Source organism: Antechinus flavipes, chromosome 6, assembly GCF_016432865.1.
Source record: "Antechinus flavipes isolate AdamAnt ecotype Samford, QLD, Australia chromosome 6, AdamAnt_v2, whole genome shotgun sequence".
Lineage (NCBI taxonomy): Eukaryota > Metazoa > Chordata > Mammalia > Dasyuromorphia > Dasyuridae > Antechinus > Antechinus flavipes.
In genome coordinates, this window is record NC_067403.1 from 250,056,982 (window position 1) to 250,073,414 (window position 16,433).

A 16,433-nucleotide genomic window follows, 5' to 3' on the forward strand; every position below is an offset into this window, starting at 1 on the left:
TCATTTGCTAAGGAAACTGCAGGCGATGATGAGCTGAAAGTTAGGTACAACAGCCTCCCACTGCTTGAGTTCTAAAAGGTGAGCAAATCGATAGTCTGGATTTGGAAAGAAGGGAAAGTTGAGGTAAGAGAAATAATTGAGCAGCATGAATCATACTAAGCCTTAGGATTTTGGGAGATTAAGAAATTGAAGTAGAGAGGTTGTAGAAGACATGTCCAAGTTCAGTATCTAATGGTGGTTAATAGGCAGCAAAAGATGGTTCAGAATATAAACACACACACAGTGAGTAGCAAAGTACAATACCGTGACTCCACAGAGCTGGTTTGGAGACATCCTCTCACCATAGGGAGCAGGATATCGCTGTTGCATTGGGGCACGAACATGAACAGGCTTCGGGCAAAGAATCTGTCAGGACAAAAAAAAAAAAAAAAAAAACCCATAGAATTGGACTTTAGTACAGGTCAGTTTGCCTTTCACCTACTCTAAGCATCCCTCCCCTCAGATTTTCATGTAGAAGTCAAATGGAAATCAATGGCCCTGCTTCTGAACAAGTTCAATCAAGGTCCTCCTGAAATTTCTCTCATAAACAACAATGTGCCCATTTTAGCTGAGGAAGATTTAGCTAATTCTCCAGTATCCCCACCCCTTCCATGCTGAGGGAGGTACTAGCAAATTCTCGGACTTGCAAATTCTCACTCCCTTGATGGCACATTTTGGTAAACAGTTTGGGATAGGGAATGGAGAAGAAAGCTGGAGGATTAACTAAGCCCCATTCTGCAGGCTGACATTCTGCTATGGCCTCTATGCTCAGCAGCTTCATGATAAACACTGTCACTATTTTGACTGTTTCAGATAAAAGTGATCCTGGCTGGGCCATACCAGCACCTCCCTCCCCCCATACCTTCCAAATGGGCCTTCCTTTTCAGCTGCTGGTTTCAGGTGGAGGAAAGTCTATGGAACAGGACTGCACAGGCTCTAGGGAAAGCAGGGATATCTTAAGGGTACAAAGGGATGTGGACAGCACTGTGTGTTCCCATTCCCCCCAGCCTTTAATTATCTGGCAGTGTTTTGGATAGTCACCAAAATATTTTTTAAAAAAACCATTAAGTGGTAACCAATCTATTTTCAATTATTAGACAGCAGCAGCAGCAATGGATAATAGGGGCATCTTTCTCTTTTTTACTCTAAATTGGCTCTTTTCCTTTCTAATTCAGTGCCTACCAAAATCTTCCCCCCCTCCGCCCAGAACGAATCCACTAAATGATTTTGCCCAGATTCCCAATAGCCTGGGCTGAGTGCGTGTGAGTGAGACCTACCTGCTGGTTAAAGCTGGGGACAGCCATCTGCTTAGGTGGGGTGCCTATTGGAACTGCTCTGACAGGGGGGCTCCCAATGATGGGAGAAGTTGAACGTCTTGGTAATGCCCGCTCAGAAAGGTCCCGTTCCTCTTCTGGGCCCTGTGGGGTTCTCTGAGGTAAGGCATATTCTAACACAGACACTGTGGGCATTTCCTGATTGAAAAGCAGAGGAATTAGAAAACTGGACACATGAGTGCTTTAGAAATTTCCAAAACATTTTGAGATAAATATGATCTGCTGTGGCAATTATAGAAGTAAATGGTCAAGCTGAATTTTAAAGCAGTGAAAAAGAATACCCCAAATTGGGGAGACAAATGCTAGACTAGATTTTTTTTAGCCATTACTGTATCTCACATTTCAACATACTTTAATAAATGTTTGCTGAAGTGAGTCTTAAGGACTCAACATATCAGATACTATGCAAGTCATGGACATACTAAAGTTTCCCACATTTTGCTAAAACGATGATATATTTCACAATAGTAAACTGTATACTCTGGATCATACATAATTATACAACCACCTGAGCAAGCAGTGGTCCTCGTATTCGTCTTAGAACTGCAGAGCCATCCCAAATGCTAGAATTGAGTCCTCCAGGCTGTGGTTTAACCAAAAAAAAAAAAAAAAAGGAAGAGATGAGCAATTGTTGGAACTCTGGAACAATTTGAATTCCCTGGTTGGTTTATTCTATTTACCCAAATGAGGATTCAGAGAGTTCAATCTGAGAAAACATACTTCATCACTTGGCCTTTGTGTAGGCCTACCACTACACCTATCTTTTACTTTGTATTCACTTTTAGTAAACATGAACACCAGCACAACAAAAAGTTACAAAGCTTAAGACGTCATTCAGTTCCATTGCCTGGGTGGAAATATCAGGAAAGGTCTATCTTCAGAAGGCCTTAGAGCCTGGGGGATCAACTCACCTGTACAACAGGCCTAGTCTGCAGCGCCCTCATGATCGCCGGGTCCTCTAGTTCATTGTCAATCACCATTTTACTAAGTCGTTCTGCCAGGTTTTCTTCATGGTCTCCCAGTAAGTCCATCTCATCAGTGCTCCCATTGCCTGTCTGTTCAACTGCTGCCACTGGCTTCTCTTCCAATTCAGCCAGGCGCTCATGTGCTTCCTGCCAATCATCATCTATAAGAAAACCACAAAGATGAAATACAACTAACAAAAGCACTAAAGATCTTATTTCATAAATCATCAAGGGACTAAGGTTTATAGGCTTATAAATTGTTGTTCTCGGATCTCTTATTTATCTGTATATGCTCTCTTTTCTTCCTTCAGAATTACCTCTACTTCACTAAGGGGAAAGAGTCCCAAAGGTCTCTAGCTAGTCCTGACCTCTCTTTCTGAACTACATAAGTTCCAATGAGCTTCTGCATGTTCCCATCAGGTTATTGCATCGATACCTCAACTTACATGTTTAAAGTACAATTCAACTTTCTCCTAAAATCTGCTCCCCTTTATGCCCCTTAATTTATCACGATCTTTCCCATTACCCAGGTCTAAAACGTCTAAGTCCTCATGGATTTTTCCTTCTCCCTTGCTTTCCATCCCACTAACTGTAAAGTTTTACATTTCAAAATAGTCTATATCTACAATCTCTCACAACCAGCTCCCTTTCTCTACTCCTAATGGCTAGTTCCAAGCTTCACCACTTTGTGTGTCCATTATAACAAACGTCTAAGTAACTGACCTGCCTTCAAGCTCTCCTTCCCTTCTCCCCCAAATATAGACACATGATGAGGTATCTGCAGTTTCACAAGCTGGCAATGTTGTATTTAATAGTTAATGCTTTCTGGCTCTTTGAAAGGGAAGGAGAGTAGTAGAAAAGCCTGCTCTTATTCCACCAAGCTTCCAGTAGCACAGGAATGTCCCTCAATTAGTCACAGTTGAGGGGGCAGCTTCCTATTATGAGACAGACCAGGACCCTCTTGAATCAATAAAAATCTACTGAGATAAGGGAGATGATTGAGCTAATTTAATAGGTAAGTTTCCTTTCTAAACTGTTTCTGATGGCACAGTTTTCAACTTACATGAGCTCTGTATCATCTCTAAAGTAGGTGTTTCTGAAAAAGAACACATAGCCCATCTTTTTGTGATCTAATATGACTAAAAGGAGACACAGCTTCTCGACTTTTGGCCCATAATCTTCCCCATCATTCTCTTGCCTGCTGTGGCTGCAGAGCAGGAGTCTGGAAACTTTGCTTTCATTTTTCTTTCTCCTCTTCCCCATAGCCCATAGAATGCTGGGTCTCCTTCCTAGCTCTCTTTGCTGGCTCAGATATGTTCTAACCTGAAGCTGAGCTTCATAGCAGAAGCACACTCTGCCTCTGTCTCCTTTGGACTCTTTCTTCCCTTTCCCCCATCCCCAACTCTGGTCCATGTGGATTGAGTCCAAAAGAATTAGAAGAGGTAACAGTGTCATTCTGTTAATCAACATGCACTAAATGCCTACCATGTGCCAGATACGGTGTTAAATATTTGAAATACAAAGACAAAAGCAAAATAAACACTCAATGCTCCCTTTATTGGGAAAACTGTGTTTTCTGTGTTTAAGGGTAAGGTTAAGAAATATAAATTTTATCATATAGAATTTATCATGGAGAGATTTATGTTGTTGAGTTAAGGGTCCCCTTCAGCCTATGGATTATGTGTAAACTAAGAATTCTTTATATTTGTGACCAGAACAGCACCTGGTATTCAGCAGATGCTTAATAAAATGCTCTTGATTATATCCATTAAATACCTTTCTTTGGGGAGCAAAATGCAGTTATTTTTGTGAGTTCTGTGTTGCTGGAATACTAAATCCAAGATTTCAAAGACCTCAGAAGTCCCAGAACCTGTGTAGATTTAGAGTAAAAGGAGATAATAACTTGTGCAATTTGGAGTCCATTAACAGCTAATTACTGCTATCAATTTAATCTTTCTAAGCAAAAGCTCTGATCATGAATGAACCTTCACATCTCAAAAATCATTGAAGATCCCTTCTGTCAAGTAAAGAAAGCTCAAATTCTCACTTGAGGCTCTACCTAACTTGGGGTGGTCACAATGAATCTTTCCATCCTTATTAGCCACAATTCCTGATTGAACATTGTACTCTTTAACCAAATTGCTACTTAATATGGAATCTTGCTCTGAAATTCTTTACTTGTGGGCTTTTACTCAAATTATTCTCTTTGCCTGGAATGCTCCCTATCCCTGTTTGCTTGTCCAATTCTTAGCTACTTTCTGAGCCTCTCAGCCAGAAAGAATTTTTCCTACCTATTCTAACACTTTATATGTTTCTTTAAACTCCCAATTTCATAGGCTCTAGCACCCCTCTACTCTCAATCTGGGACAGTTCTACCAGACATTTTTTTCTTGCTGCTACCACTATGCTACCCCTGTGTCTTTGAACTTCACTCTCATGATGACCAGAACTCTGATCACCACCCACCTTAGCTTTCCCAAACCACGTTTCCTTCCTTCTGCCAAAGCTTCTTTAATATAACCATTCCATTCTTACATCTATGAGAAACAGTCTTCTCAGACCAGTTTGTCAAGCTTAACCTCAATTCAGCAAAGAGCTCCCGAAATTTCTGCTTCTACTCTGAAGGTTTTGATAAAGAACCAAAAACAAACGGCATTTTTTCCCCCTAATTCCACTCCATTTAAATATATACAATGATTATTATCCATTCACAATATACAGTGACATTTCTCTTTGACTGTACACATTACATATTTTGTATTAAATTTGTGGATACACGATTAAATTGTCTGGACAGACTTTCAATGCTGTCTGTCTTGGACAAGAGATCAAAAGAGAAATTTCTAATTCTCTCTATACTTGATCTTATGTAGTACCACACTGAATAACTTTTTAGAGTTGGCCCTTCATTTTATAGATGGAATCTTAGAGCAACACACTTTACAAGAAACTCATTGAAAAGAAAAAGCAGAGCCAAAACTAGAACAGGTTTAAGTTCCTAATTCAGTCTTCTTTCCACTCAGCCACATAGAGATGAATATAAATTCCTTACATCTGAACCTAACCAAATATCACCTAAACTGATAAGTACAAGAACAGAGACTACTCATAAAGCAGCTTATCTGAACAAGATTTATACCTTTTAGACCACAAGTTCAATATGAGGCAACATTCAACAGTGGCCAGGAAAGTCAAGTTAAGTTTTCTGCTACCCTACAAGCTGGCCAGCCATGTCTGGAGTTAGTGGTGTTCAATTCTGCTGTCACATTTTAGGAAGGACAACCCTGAGCTGCAAAGTGTCCAACTAGAGGGTAAAGGGCCTTGAGATCACGCCAAAGACTGAAGAAGATGTATTTATTTGTTTAGCCAGGACAAGACAAGATTTAGGGGACTCAAATATTTAGAGGATTATTCGGTGAAAAAGTATTGTCTTCATTCTACTTTGTCCCAAGGAGCAAAACAAGTAACAATGGACAGAAGCTTTGGAGGGGAAAATTAAAGCTTGCCAAGGCCTGTGCTCCCCCTTTGTGGAGACCACCCAGCATAGGCTGGATCATCACTGCTTGACGAGTGGTCAAGTTCTTCTTCAGGCATCATTTGAACTAGATGATCTCTGAGATTCCTTCCAATTCTACATTTTTATGATATAGCATTACTCTAACTTGACTTTTTTTTTTTTCCTCTTTTGCCTTTTCTTAAGGACCAATATAAAATTCAATGTTGCAAATAAAAGAAATAATTACCTATAATCATTAATGATTATAGGTAGTAAATCAATGCAGCCTAGAATGTAATAAATAATTTCCCATACCTTATAACTATGGGAAAACTACATTTGACAACATTCCTCTTATCCACAATGTAATGGAAAGCATTGTAGCTTAGGAAACATTAGTCAGGAAACAAAGGACCTTCACTGACTCTGAAACAACAGTTTATTCTGGTACCAAAGATGGCAAATCTGGAAAAAATATGCCAAATGTGTTTTCAGATGCATTCAGATTTGTAAGTGCCTGCCACTCATACTGGATTCCTTGGCTTGCTCAACAACTCCCTGTTTATCAGAATAAATAACCCAATGAGAATTTTCATTATTATCTCCCTTTTTACAGTAAAAAATTTGACAAAGTTAGCTACAAATTCTCAAAGTTTTCATGGTACTAACTTTTGGCTGCAATATCTACAGAAAAGACAGTATTTGTAACACAGATGTTGTGTAAATAACGAGTTATTTCAGGCCATGATACTCCTTGTATCACTACACATCTTACTTGCCATTTCCCCATTAAAATCCCACTTCTTCTATCTGGGTACCAAATAAGACTGAAAAGAAGAGTAATATTTTCAAACTGTTAAGTTTATGATTCCAGAAGACTGATGGTTAAGTGTGCTACCCACTTCCTAATAAGAGAGGTGAACTATGGGTACAGAATTATGGTTCTGGACATGGGCAATACAGGAATTTGTTTTGCTTGACAATGCATATTTGTTACAAGGCCTTATTTTTATTTTTCCTTCTCCCAATCAGGAGGTATAGTTGGGTGAGACATGAAAGGAATTTTTCTATAATAAAAAGAATAAAAGAATAAAATCCCTGGTTTGTTAACTCCTCTGGTGAGAAAGTTCTATTTTAAAAATTAGATATTTAATACTGAATCAAGCAGGCATGTTTGCATAGTGTTAATGTACTATAACCATACCATTCTCATTCTTTCTTTCAATAAATATATAAATCACTTGAAAACAGTGTGTAGCATTTTGAGCTCCAGTGCACACATTGTGTGGTAACATTTTACTCTCTATACTTTTCACATGGTCTAAAGAATGCAGTTCCTCAGATATGAAAAAAGTTTGACCTCAATCCATGTAGGTCACAAGTGGCATTGCAAGTCAAGAAGAAAACAAGAGGTGTGATGGGGGAGGAGAAGAGGGAAGGAAGGAAATGGAGAAAGAAGAAAAGGAGGAAGAAAAGGTAGCTTGTACTCTTAAGTCACTTAAATCAAGGCCTGGTTTTTTTTTTTTTTTTCCAATCAAAAAATACTGCCTTTAAGACTCTCAGAGTCTGAGCTGCTTTTGGACTTAAGACAATCCCATCAGTGCAGTGATGGTAAACCTAGGTGGCCTTGAGGTCAACCCTGAAAGATCAAGGAGCAATGGATAAGAGCAGGAGAGATGGACACTTAGTTTGGGGACAATCACAGTTCCCAAGAAAGAGACTCTTACTTTAGAAGGTAAAGAAATATTCAATTTCAAGAAAGTTGAGATGACAGGCAAACAGCTACTTATCTGAGTTTGTTTGGTACACAAGTATTGCCTTTTTAAAACTTTTGCTTGTCCGAATTTATTACTCCAAAATAACACAAAAATTTAACTTCTATACAGAGCAGAATCATCTATTTTCTAAAGGAAGTCTGATACTTGGTACCACGGTAACCCAAAGTTACTAATACTGCCAAGGTGAATCAATCAAAAAAGCTGAGTCTTTGAACATAGAACAATTACACAAAACAAACTAAAGGAGATCATTAATTGTAATGGATGATATTTACACGATGCTGCTTTTTTTATTATTGAAGAGAGGTAGCGTGTGTATGTATGTGTAAAATCTGCCAACAGATTTTTAACTCTAGTCTGTTCTTATAAGTTTTTTTCAAAGATTTTCCCATCTTGGAAAATCCTTTTTTTTTTCTGGTTTGTTGAAACTGAAAGTTTCTGGACTGAAAAATTTTCCTTAGTCACACCTCCTCTCTAGGCTAGCAAGTAAGCTCAGAGGAAATAATTTTAATTCTCTTTTATTTCTGCATTCTGTTCTTTGTGTTGTTCTAAGAGGTACAGCAGTATCTATGTGGAGGGTTGGGAGAGAGAAAGGCTAAATATCATAAACTAAATATCCTTACAATGTATTATCTGTCCCACTTTTAGAGAAAACATATTCTAAGTAAATATCTTTGCCCAGAACAATACTGAAAGTTACTCAGAGAGCAAAGATCATCCTTTTTATGGTTTAAAGGTTAAAGATGTAATAATGCAATATCTACAAACCAATTCAGTCATAGTTCATTTTAATGTTGAAGAACTTGGTGAAAGAGTGAAAACAGAACATGCTCTTAATAGATAAATGGCTCTAAATGTTAGCACTCAATATTTTGTGCTATATTGTAACATTAGCTGTCTACAAATGCTATCATCATAAAGACAAGACAAAATGACAGACAACTCTCTGCCCTAAGACTCTATCTTCTGACTCCTTCACCCTGGTCGATACCAGTCTCGAACATCTTAGAGCACAGCATCCTTTTGGCTTGTCTCCACCAGAAGGCCTTTAGTCCCTTTCTCTTAAGGTTCTTCTGGCTGGAACCCAGAACAGTGCTCATAACAATTCCTTAGCTCTCTATGGAATTTACACAACTAAATTCCCATCCTTAAATTCTCTTTCACTTTTCTGTCTTCATCTCAATCTAAGATATATCGAAAGGTGCAGAGAATATCTTCTAAGGTCTTCCTTTCTCCTGTCAGCCTCAGCCTCATTCACCACTATTCACGTTCTTCTCTTTCCTCACTGCTCATATGTGTGTGTGTGTGTGTGTATGTTTCTTACTATACCTTGTCTTGGATTACTTGTGCACAAATGCCTCAACTCTATATTCCTACAGATATTTTTACATCCTAATTTTGTCACTATCATTATACTTACTTTGTCATTAATTTCATGATCAAAAGATGAGTAAACACTGCTTCTCACTTCTAAGAGAGTTAAGTCCAAAGAGCTCCATTGCCCACTGATCACTCAATTATTTCAAATCCAGTTCAAAATTGAAATTAATTTTAATTAATTTTTCTACTTGTTGCAGGGTCTCTCTTTCTGAAAGGCTGGTTTAATAGCAAAACTGAGCCCCAAGACAAGAGATGTTAAATTGGTGATTTTCATCTGCCTCAGAAGAGGTGCAAGAATGCTTAGAATGTGAGGTGGTTAACTTACCAACTGCACCTGCTCCAAATGTGTCATCATTGAATTGATCAATATCTTCATCCTCTTCCCCCAGAGCCTGAAAAGCATCATCATCTTCATCCAGAGGACAATCTTCTAGGGACTAAAGAAATAAGAAACAAGTGTCATGGTACTTGACAAGTCTACACACCCCTATTTCATTTTCACTTCTGAAAAGACCACTTTGAACTGTCTTCTCTGTTGAAGAATGTCGTCCATTCACTTTCATGGTGACTATGGTCTCTCTTCTACACAACTGAATCAACTTTCAGGACAGTCTTCTCTTTCAGTAGCCATCCTATTTCCCTTTTCTTCCCAGGATTTCTCTTATCAGAAATCTTGGTTTTATTGATACATTTTTTTGATACCACAGACACTTTCTAATACTTCAAACCCACTACACCAAGGTCCTGACAAGTACATTTTCCAAAACAGCCCAGCTAAATTACTTAATAGTCTGATTGCCTCTGACAGAGTATCACTTTTTGATTGTTAGCAGAAAGGATGACACGTGTGTTTAAAATAGTCTGGTACTGACAGTGTCTGTGCTATTTAACTCCAACTTTGTCTTTATTTACAGTATGCAATATTTTTTGACTATCATTTGACATATTTCATCATAATTCTAGTAAAGGGATTTTTTCTTAAATCTCAACTGCTACAAATCACAATGAAACTAATCCTCAACTTCCTTTTTCAGTGGTTTAAGTAGCAAAAGGAATTGAAAGTTAATTATATGACATTTCTGGCTCTGCATTTTAGGTATTTTTTCCCAAAAACTTATTTTGCACCATTCATTTATTTCTCAATCACTCCTTACTTTTAAATATTTCCAAATCTTCTCTCACCCCCCAACGAAGAAAACAAAAATGTCACTATAACAAGTTTTCAGCCTCATAATTCACTCCATTTTCCAACAAAGCACATCTTGATAAATCATCTCTGTCACACTTGCAAAAAAATTGCAAGGCAAATGAATTTATTCCCCTCTGTTTTTCAGTTAACCATTTCTGCTTTTAAAAAATAACAGCCTAATTATTCCCCTCTCATTTCTGCAATCATTGAAAGTCCATCACAAGTTAGTGTAATTGGGGAACCTTGTATTACGCCTCCAGGGAAATCTTCTTGCCAATTCTAGTGGGGTGAATGAACCAGAGATTTAGTGCCAATTCTCTAACCTAGTGGTACATTGGACAGGGTCCTGGATTTGTAGTAGTGAGACTTGAGTCAAAACCTTTCTCAAACCCTTACTAGCATTGTAAGCTGGGGCAAATCACAATCTCTGCCTGCCAGTTTTTTCCCATGTAAAAAGGAATAATAACAATATCTACCTACCAGGGCTGTCATGAGCATCGACATGAGATATTTGTAAAGTGTTTTGGGAAACTTTAAGCATTATATAAATGCGAAATAATAATTATTAGAATCACAGAATACAAGAGGTGTCTAACAAGCTGAAAAATAGCTTCTTGAGGGCAAAGAAGCCTGTATTTCCCCATTTTTAAGATGAAGGCAATGTGGTACAGTGGAAAGTATGATGAGTCTTGGAATCTGAGGACCTTGGTCTGAATTCAAACTCTACCACTTTACTATCTGTGTGATTTTTGTCCAAGTCAATTAACTTCTTTGCCCCTGTTCCCTCATCCATTGAGAATGAGAGAGGTTGGAATAAAGGATCTGAAATTGTTTCTAGTTCTAGATATAAAATCCTATAAAATTCAGAGAAGTCAATTGCTTTGCTTAAAATCACCAGGTTTGGGATCACAGAATTTTTAAACTGGACTCAGAAGGAAACTGAGGCCTGGCAAGTATGTTATTTGTAATGTACTCCCTCTTCACATGAACTTCTTAAAGAGTGTCTAACTTCCTTAAAAGCTCAGCTTAAGTTTCACCTCATTCATATATTTGCCCATCCTTCCCTCCATCTCTTCCCATCACTATTAGAAATCACTTTGTGTCTGTACTTGCATTTAAACTCAAGGGTAAGGGATGTTTAATTTTTAGTTTTGTATCTGAAGAACAGACTTGCCCAAGGTAACACAAATAAATAGTAAGCCACAGAATAGGGTTCTCTGTTTGTAATCGATGCTCTTTCCAGTAGCAGGCATTTATAGTTAGGTTGATCTCAAATCCAGGTCTGCTACCACTGAGAACCTAAATCCCCTAAGCTCTCTGGACAGAAGTTTCTTTCCTTGTAAAATGAGGGTGTTGGTACACAATGCTGATTAAAGCTGTTCCCAGGGCTTGATGAAATGGAAATTCTTGCTGTAAAGTCATCTACAAAGAAATCCAGGGGCCTGGGTGAGATTGGTTTCTAATTTGGAGACCAGGGCTCTTGGCCCGAGCCACAAAGGCCTGTGTGGGTGGGTGGAGAAGGACACCAGAACCAGGGGGTCCCACAGGTTTCTTTCCCCAGGGAAGTACTGGGGAAGACTGCCAACTTTGCTGGAAGCCTAAGGGAGGATGCAAATCCCAGAAAAAAACTCCTAAAGGGCTTAGAAGCAATATCACCACCCCTCCAAGCTAGAACCTAAAGATAATCTGCACATAAGGGGGTCCTTCCAAAGAGCCCCCCAGTGGCATGGGGCTCTCCAGGAGGCTCCCAACGGCTCAGGGCTCCCCAGAGGGTTCCCAACGGCCCAGGGCTCCCTAGAGAGCTCCCAACGGCATTGAACTCCCCAACGGCACAGGAGCTTCTCAACAGCACAGGGCTCCCCAGGGATTCCCACAGGCGCTCCCGGCCTTAGGCAGGCAGCTCAAAGTTAGGACCCCAGCGGTCAAGTCTACATGGAAGGCCTGGGGCGGGTTCCGAGTCCTCCTACCCTTCAGCACCTGTTCCCTTTGGTACCTCAGGATCAGAAGAGCCTGGGAGGCAGCCGGCCCAGGGCTCAGCCCCACCCCAAGGCTCCAGGAGCTACCAAGAGGACTCGGCAAAGTTAGAAGGGATCCCCAAAGTTAGAATAAAGTCCCCAAGACCCAAGGGAGTGCCCTAGGCTACAGAAAGAATGCCTCCAAGTTACACTGTAGCCCCTCAAAGTTACACTGTAGCTCTTCAAAGTTACAGGGTAGCCCCTCAAAACGTTAGCAGAGTCTCCTAAGGTTACAGAGGGACTCCCCCAAAGTTATACAGGGAGTCCTCCAGACTATACCGGACTCCCTTAAAGTTATAGAGGGAGCCCCTCAAGGTCCCAGAGGAGGCCCTTTAGGGCCTTCCAAGTTTATAGAGGAAGCCCCCTCCCCCAGGCCCCGGGACAGCCACCTCGACCCCCACTCTCCTCAGGCGGGGCAGCGGCTCCCAGGCCGGGGCGTCGGTCGGTAGTGTAACGGGAGTAACGGGCCCGGCCCCTCCCGCTCTCCCCCACCCAGTTCTCCCGGGGTGGGGGTCCCCCCTTCCCTCTGACCCCCACCCGCTCCCCCTCTTCCCGGGGGACCACTTCCGGTGGCCCGCGCTCACCTCGTAGCGAAACATCGTCGGGGGGAGGGGGGAGGGAGAAGGGGGGGAGGAGGCGGAGCGGGAGGGGGATGGGGAGGGAGGCGTGGGGAGGGGGGGAAGACGCGTCCGACGCCCCGGGCTCCTCCGCGCGCGCCCGCCACTCCTCCGCCGGCTCGCGACCCCTAGCCGCCGCCGTACGCCGCTTGCGTGCCAGCGTGCGAAGGGGCGTGCGCAGGCGCGCTGCACTGTGCCGCGGAGAATCGGAGGGCAGGGGGAGGGGGAGAGGGAGGGCCCTTCCCCGCTCGTGCGGCTGCGCTGGGCCGGATCTGGCGCTCCGCAGTCCTCGGAGGTCGGCGACAAATAGGTCCCAGAGTTCAGTTCTGCTTCTGCGCGTGGCTTCTCCCCACCCCCATTCCCTCGCCTCAACCCGGGGTTGTATTCCCTGGGGCGAGCGGCTGCTCCCCGTCTGGGGCGTGGCCGGCGCTCGTATCACGAGACATCAGTCCGCTGGGGAAGTCCGCGTGATCGTCACTGGACAGCGCCCCGCGGGGGTCACTTAGAGGCTGGCTTTCTTGCCTCGACCTTGAGAATCCTTCCCGTCCTCTGCCTGCCCTGCTCCGGACTTTCAGACTCCCACCCTCCATTCCGCCTTCTCTCCCCTCCTCGGCGGCCCGGCTGGCTCAGAGACAAAAGTGGAAGAAGGAGGAGGGGGTGGGGGGAAGAAGCTTTCTAGCGCCCCAAACGAAACGTCCACGTGCTAACAAAGTCATATAGAGAATCCTTAGTAGGAGCGGGAGGAATCCGGACATCCTGCAGGCTGCCCATCACCGGAGCGTTCCGGGTTGGAGCACAGATGGGAGCTCAGTGGGGCGTCAGTGACTGAAAGTCCTAGGCTGAGGGAAGCGCGGGTCATTGACTGAAGATCTTGGGCTGGGAGGGCAGGGGTCATTGGCTGAGTTTCCTTCCTTTCCTTCCTTTTCTTCCTCTCCTTCCTCCCTCCTTCCCTCCCTCCCTTCCTCTCTCCCTTCCACTTTGGTAACAAGTAAAACTGATACATAAATAACAAGATCTTACAGGATTACCGAATCTTTTGGCGCTAAAACAGTTGGTACTCTTTGTCTAGTGCTGGATTTAAACTTTACCAAGTGATGTCCCCTTAGTCATACAGCAATCAGTGACAAACTGAGACTGGTACCCAGCCCTCCTGACTCTAGCAGATCTATTCTCCTCAGCTTCCTCTCCTCCATAATTATGTGTCTTCATATCTAGCATGTATATGTATATGCATTTGTCTGTATGTGTCACTTGTCCTTGGTCACTCAGCCTCTTTTATTTGTCAAAAGCAGGGATCTCTAAGGTCCCTTTCAGCTCTAAATCCAATGGTTCCTTTGTCCTCAGTTTCCTCAACTGTAAAATGAGCAGAAGAAGGAAATACAGAAGCCTCCAAACTCCAAATGGATTCACAGAGAGACATAACTGAACAATATATAGCTCTACGTAGCTCTGCAGACTATATATCCATATATAATATGTGAACACAATATAATATGTAACAATATACCTAAATAATTTTATATAACATACAAGTATGCACATATATGTATGCATATAAACCTGTTTGTATGCTTCATTTTATGCACTGAATTTTGTGGTTGTAACTTCTACAAGGTCCATTCAACCCATAAACAACATTCCCTTCTATACTTCCTCACACACAAAACCATAGAATTGAAGTTGAACATTTCAATTTCAAGTTATGAGAGGCTCGAGAGACCACTAAGCTCACCTCCCTCATAGGTGAGGAAACCTGTATACACCTAGATCACACAACCCTCCTAGGATAACATGCCACTTAAGTGTCTGAGGCAGGACCTGAATTCAAGTCTTCCCAGTTCCAAAGCCTTTTATCTCACCCATTAAACCATACTGCTTTTGAAAGGTCTTCTGTGCTATGCCTGAAAGTCTTTAGTCGAAGATATCTGATGAGGAGAAACCTAAGACATCCCAAGAAGGCAACCCATTCCCTTTGAAAATCCAGCAAATTTTTCTTGATATTGTCTCAGTTGACCTGTTTGCAGCTTCCACTAGCCCTTGCTCCTGGTTCTATCCTCTAGGCCCAAAATATTCACGTTTAATTATTCTTTAAAGGATTCTAACTCAATTCACAATTCTGAATCAAATACTATAACTGTCTGGCCCATTCTATCTAATACTTTGTTAAAATCTTAACAACTCTACTCACAGACTTCCTTATATCTCATTTTAAGAGGTCTTTCAAACAAATGATTAAATGAGTGAATAAATAGATGAACCAATACATGAGTAAATGAATAGATAGATAAATGAATGAACGAATGAATAAATAAATGATGTCATGTTGATAAAGTCTCACTGGGACTTTGTAAGAACTACTTACTTACCTTGCTGAATCTTTGCTACCTCTTTTATGGCATCTAACTCCAACCTGGATTCACCTCTTCCTCTTTCCCTGTCATTCAATTACATTCAACAAGCATATTGCAAACACTATAGGCAGCTATTATGCTAAAGTTACCAAAACAAAAATGAAACAATTCTTTACATTTTTTTTAGGAGAAAAAATGTACCCAATACATAAGCTACGTAAACTATATGCAAAGGAGAAAAAAATGTACCCAATTCATAAGCTATATAAACTATATACAAAGTATATGCAACATAGTTTTTTTCAGGCAATAAACAAGTAGCTAGGAGGGGAGGTGAAGAAAGGTTTCATGTAAGAGATAGCATTTGAACTGAGCTTAGATTATCACTAATTTATCATCTGTATATGTATTTGTGTGTGTGTGTATAATTTGTACATAGTTGTTTGCATGTTATGTCCCCACTAAAATGAGAGCTCCATGACAGCAGGGACTCTTGCTGCCTTTTTAGTAGCTCCTGAGTTTAGGACAGTTCTTGGTACATAGTAAATATTTAAATCAATGCTTGTTTTAATCATTCTAAGAGGCAGAGGAGAGATAAGAGGAATCCACACAGGGGATACTGGTTATATGTAGAGGCATGGAGATGGGAAATGGAATACAAGTGGTGGGTTTCCCGTTATTGAGTATGTATAGGCTGAATAGCAGTTATGTCAACATTGTAGAATGGATTCCTATTCAAAGACCAGTGAGACAAGATGTCCTTTATGGATCTTTTCATTTTTGAGATTCTGTGTGACTTCTATTTCAGCTACTGCCATCTCTGTGAGTTTGGGTAAGCCATTTAATCTCTCTGAGAAGATAAACGGAAGCTTTCTGCTGTGAGCAATAAACATAGAGCTAGTATCCAGCAAGCCCCAATGAGCCAAGCCTTCACAAGCAGATACCTACCTACAGCATGATGTCTGGCAACAGATAGCTGACCCCAGACACAAAAAGGACTCCTTTTTCTATATAGCACCTATATGTGAAAAGTCTTATCAGGGATATGTCAGATCACAGACAGAAAAAGTACTTTTTCCATACAGTGCCTACGTGTGAAAAATCTTATCAATTTTCCTGTTTTTGCCCAATCCCCCTGTTTTTCTTACTCTTTCTTCTTTATCTAAACTCTATAAATCTCTCTCTGCAGGGATACTTCTCCCCTTATGGAGGGCCTGCTTGAATGTGTAAAATTTAAATAGAACAAATGTCTTTACTTAACTTGGAGAT

General features: G+C 41.2%; 1 protein-coding gene across 3 annotated transcripts in view; it reads right to left on the reverse strand.

Annotated features, from left to right (window-relative positions):
• The window catches only part of PATL1 (PAT1 homolog 1, processing body mRNA decay factor), a 37,328-nt gene extending 24,401 nt beyond the window's left edge, over positions 1–12,927 (reverse strand). Inside the window, exons 1-6 of one of the 3 annotated variants that reach the window (XM_051963889.1) lie at positions 12,781–12,927; positions 9,318–9,429; positions 2,285–2,499; positions 1,879–1,956; positions 1,317–1,511; positions 304–405 (exon numbers count right to left, since the gene is read on the reverse strand). In XM_051963889.1, coding sequence (XP_051819849.1) covers positions 304–405; positions 1,317–1,511; positions 1,879–1,956; positions 2,285–2,499; positions 9,318–9,429; positions 12,781–12,795 — 717 coding nt within the window. In that variant the 5' untranslated portion in view covers positions 12,796–12,927. The remainder of the gene's footprint in view (positions 1–303; positions 406–1,316; positions 1,512–1,878; positions 1,957–2,284; positions 2,500–9,317; positions 9,430–12,780) is intronic. The other 2 variants (XM_051963887.1, XM_051963888.1) reach the window with 2 other exon arrangements.
• Positions 12,928–16,433: the final 3,506 nt, after the last annotated feature.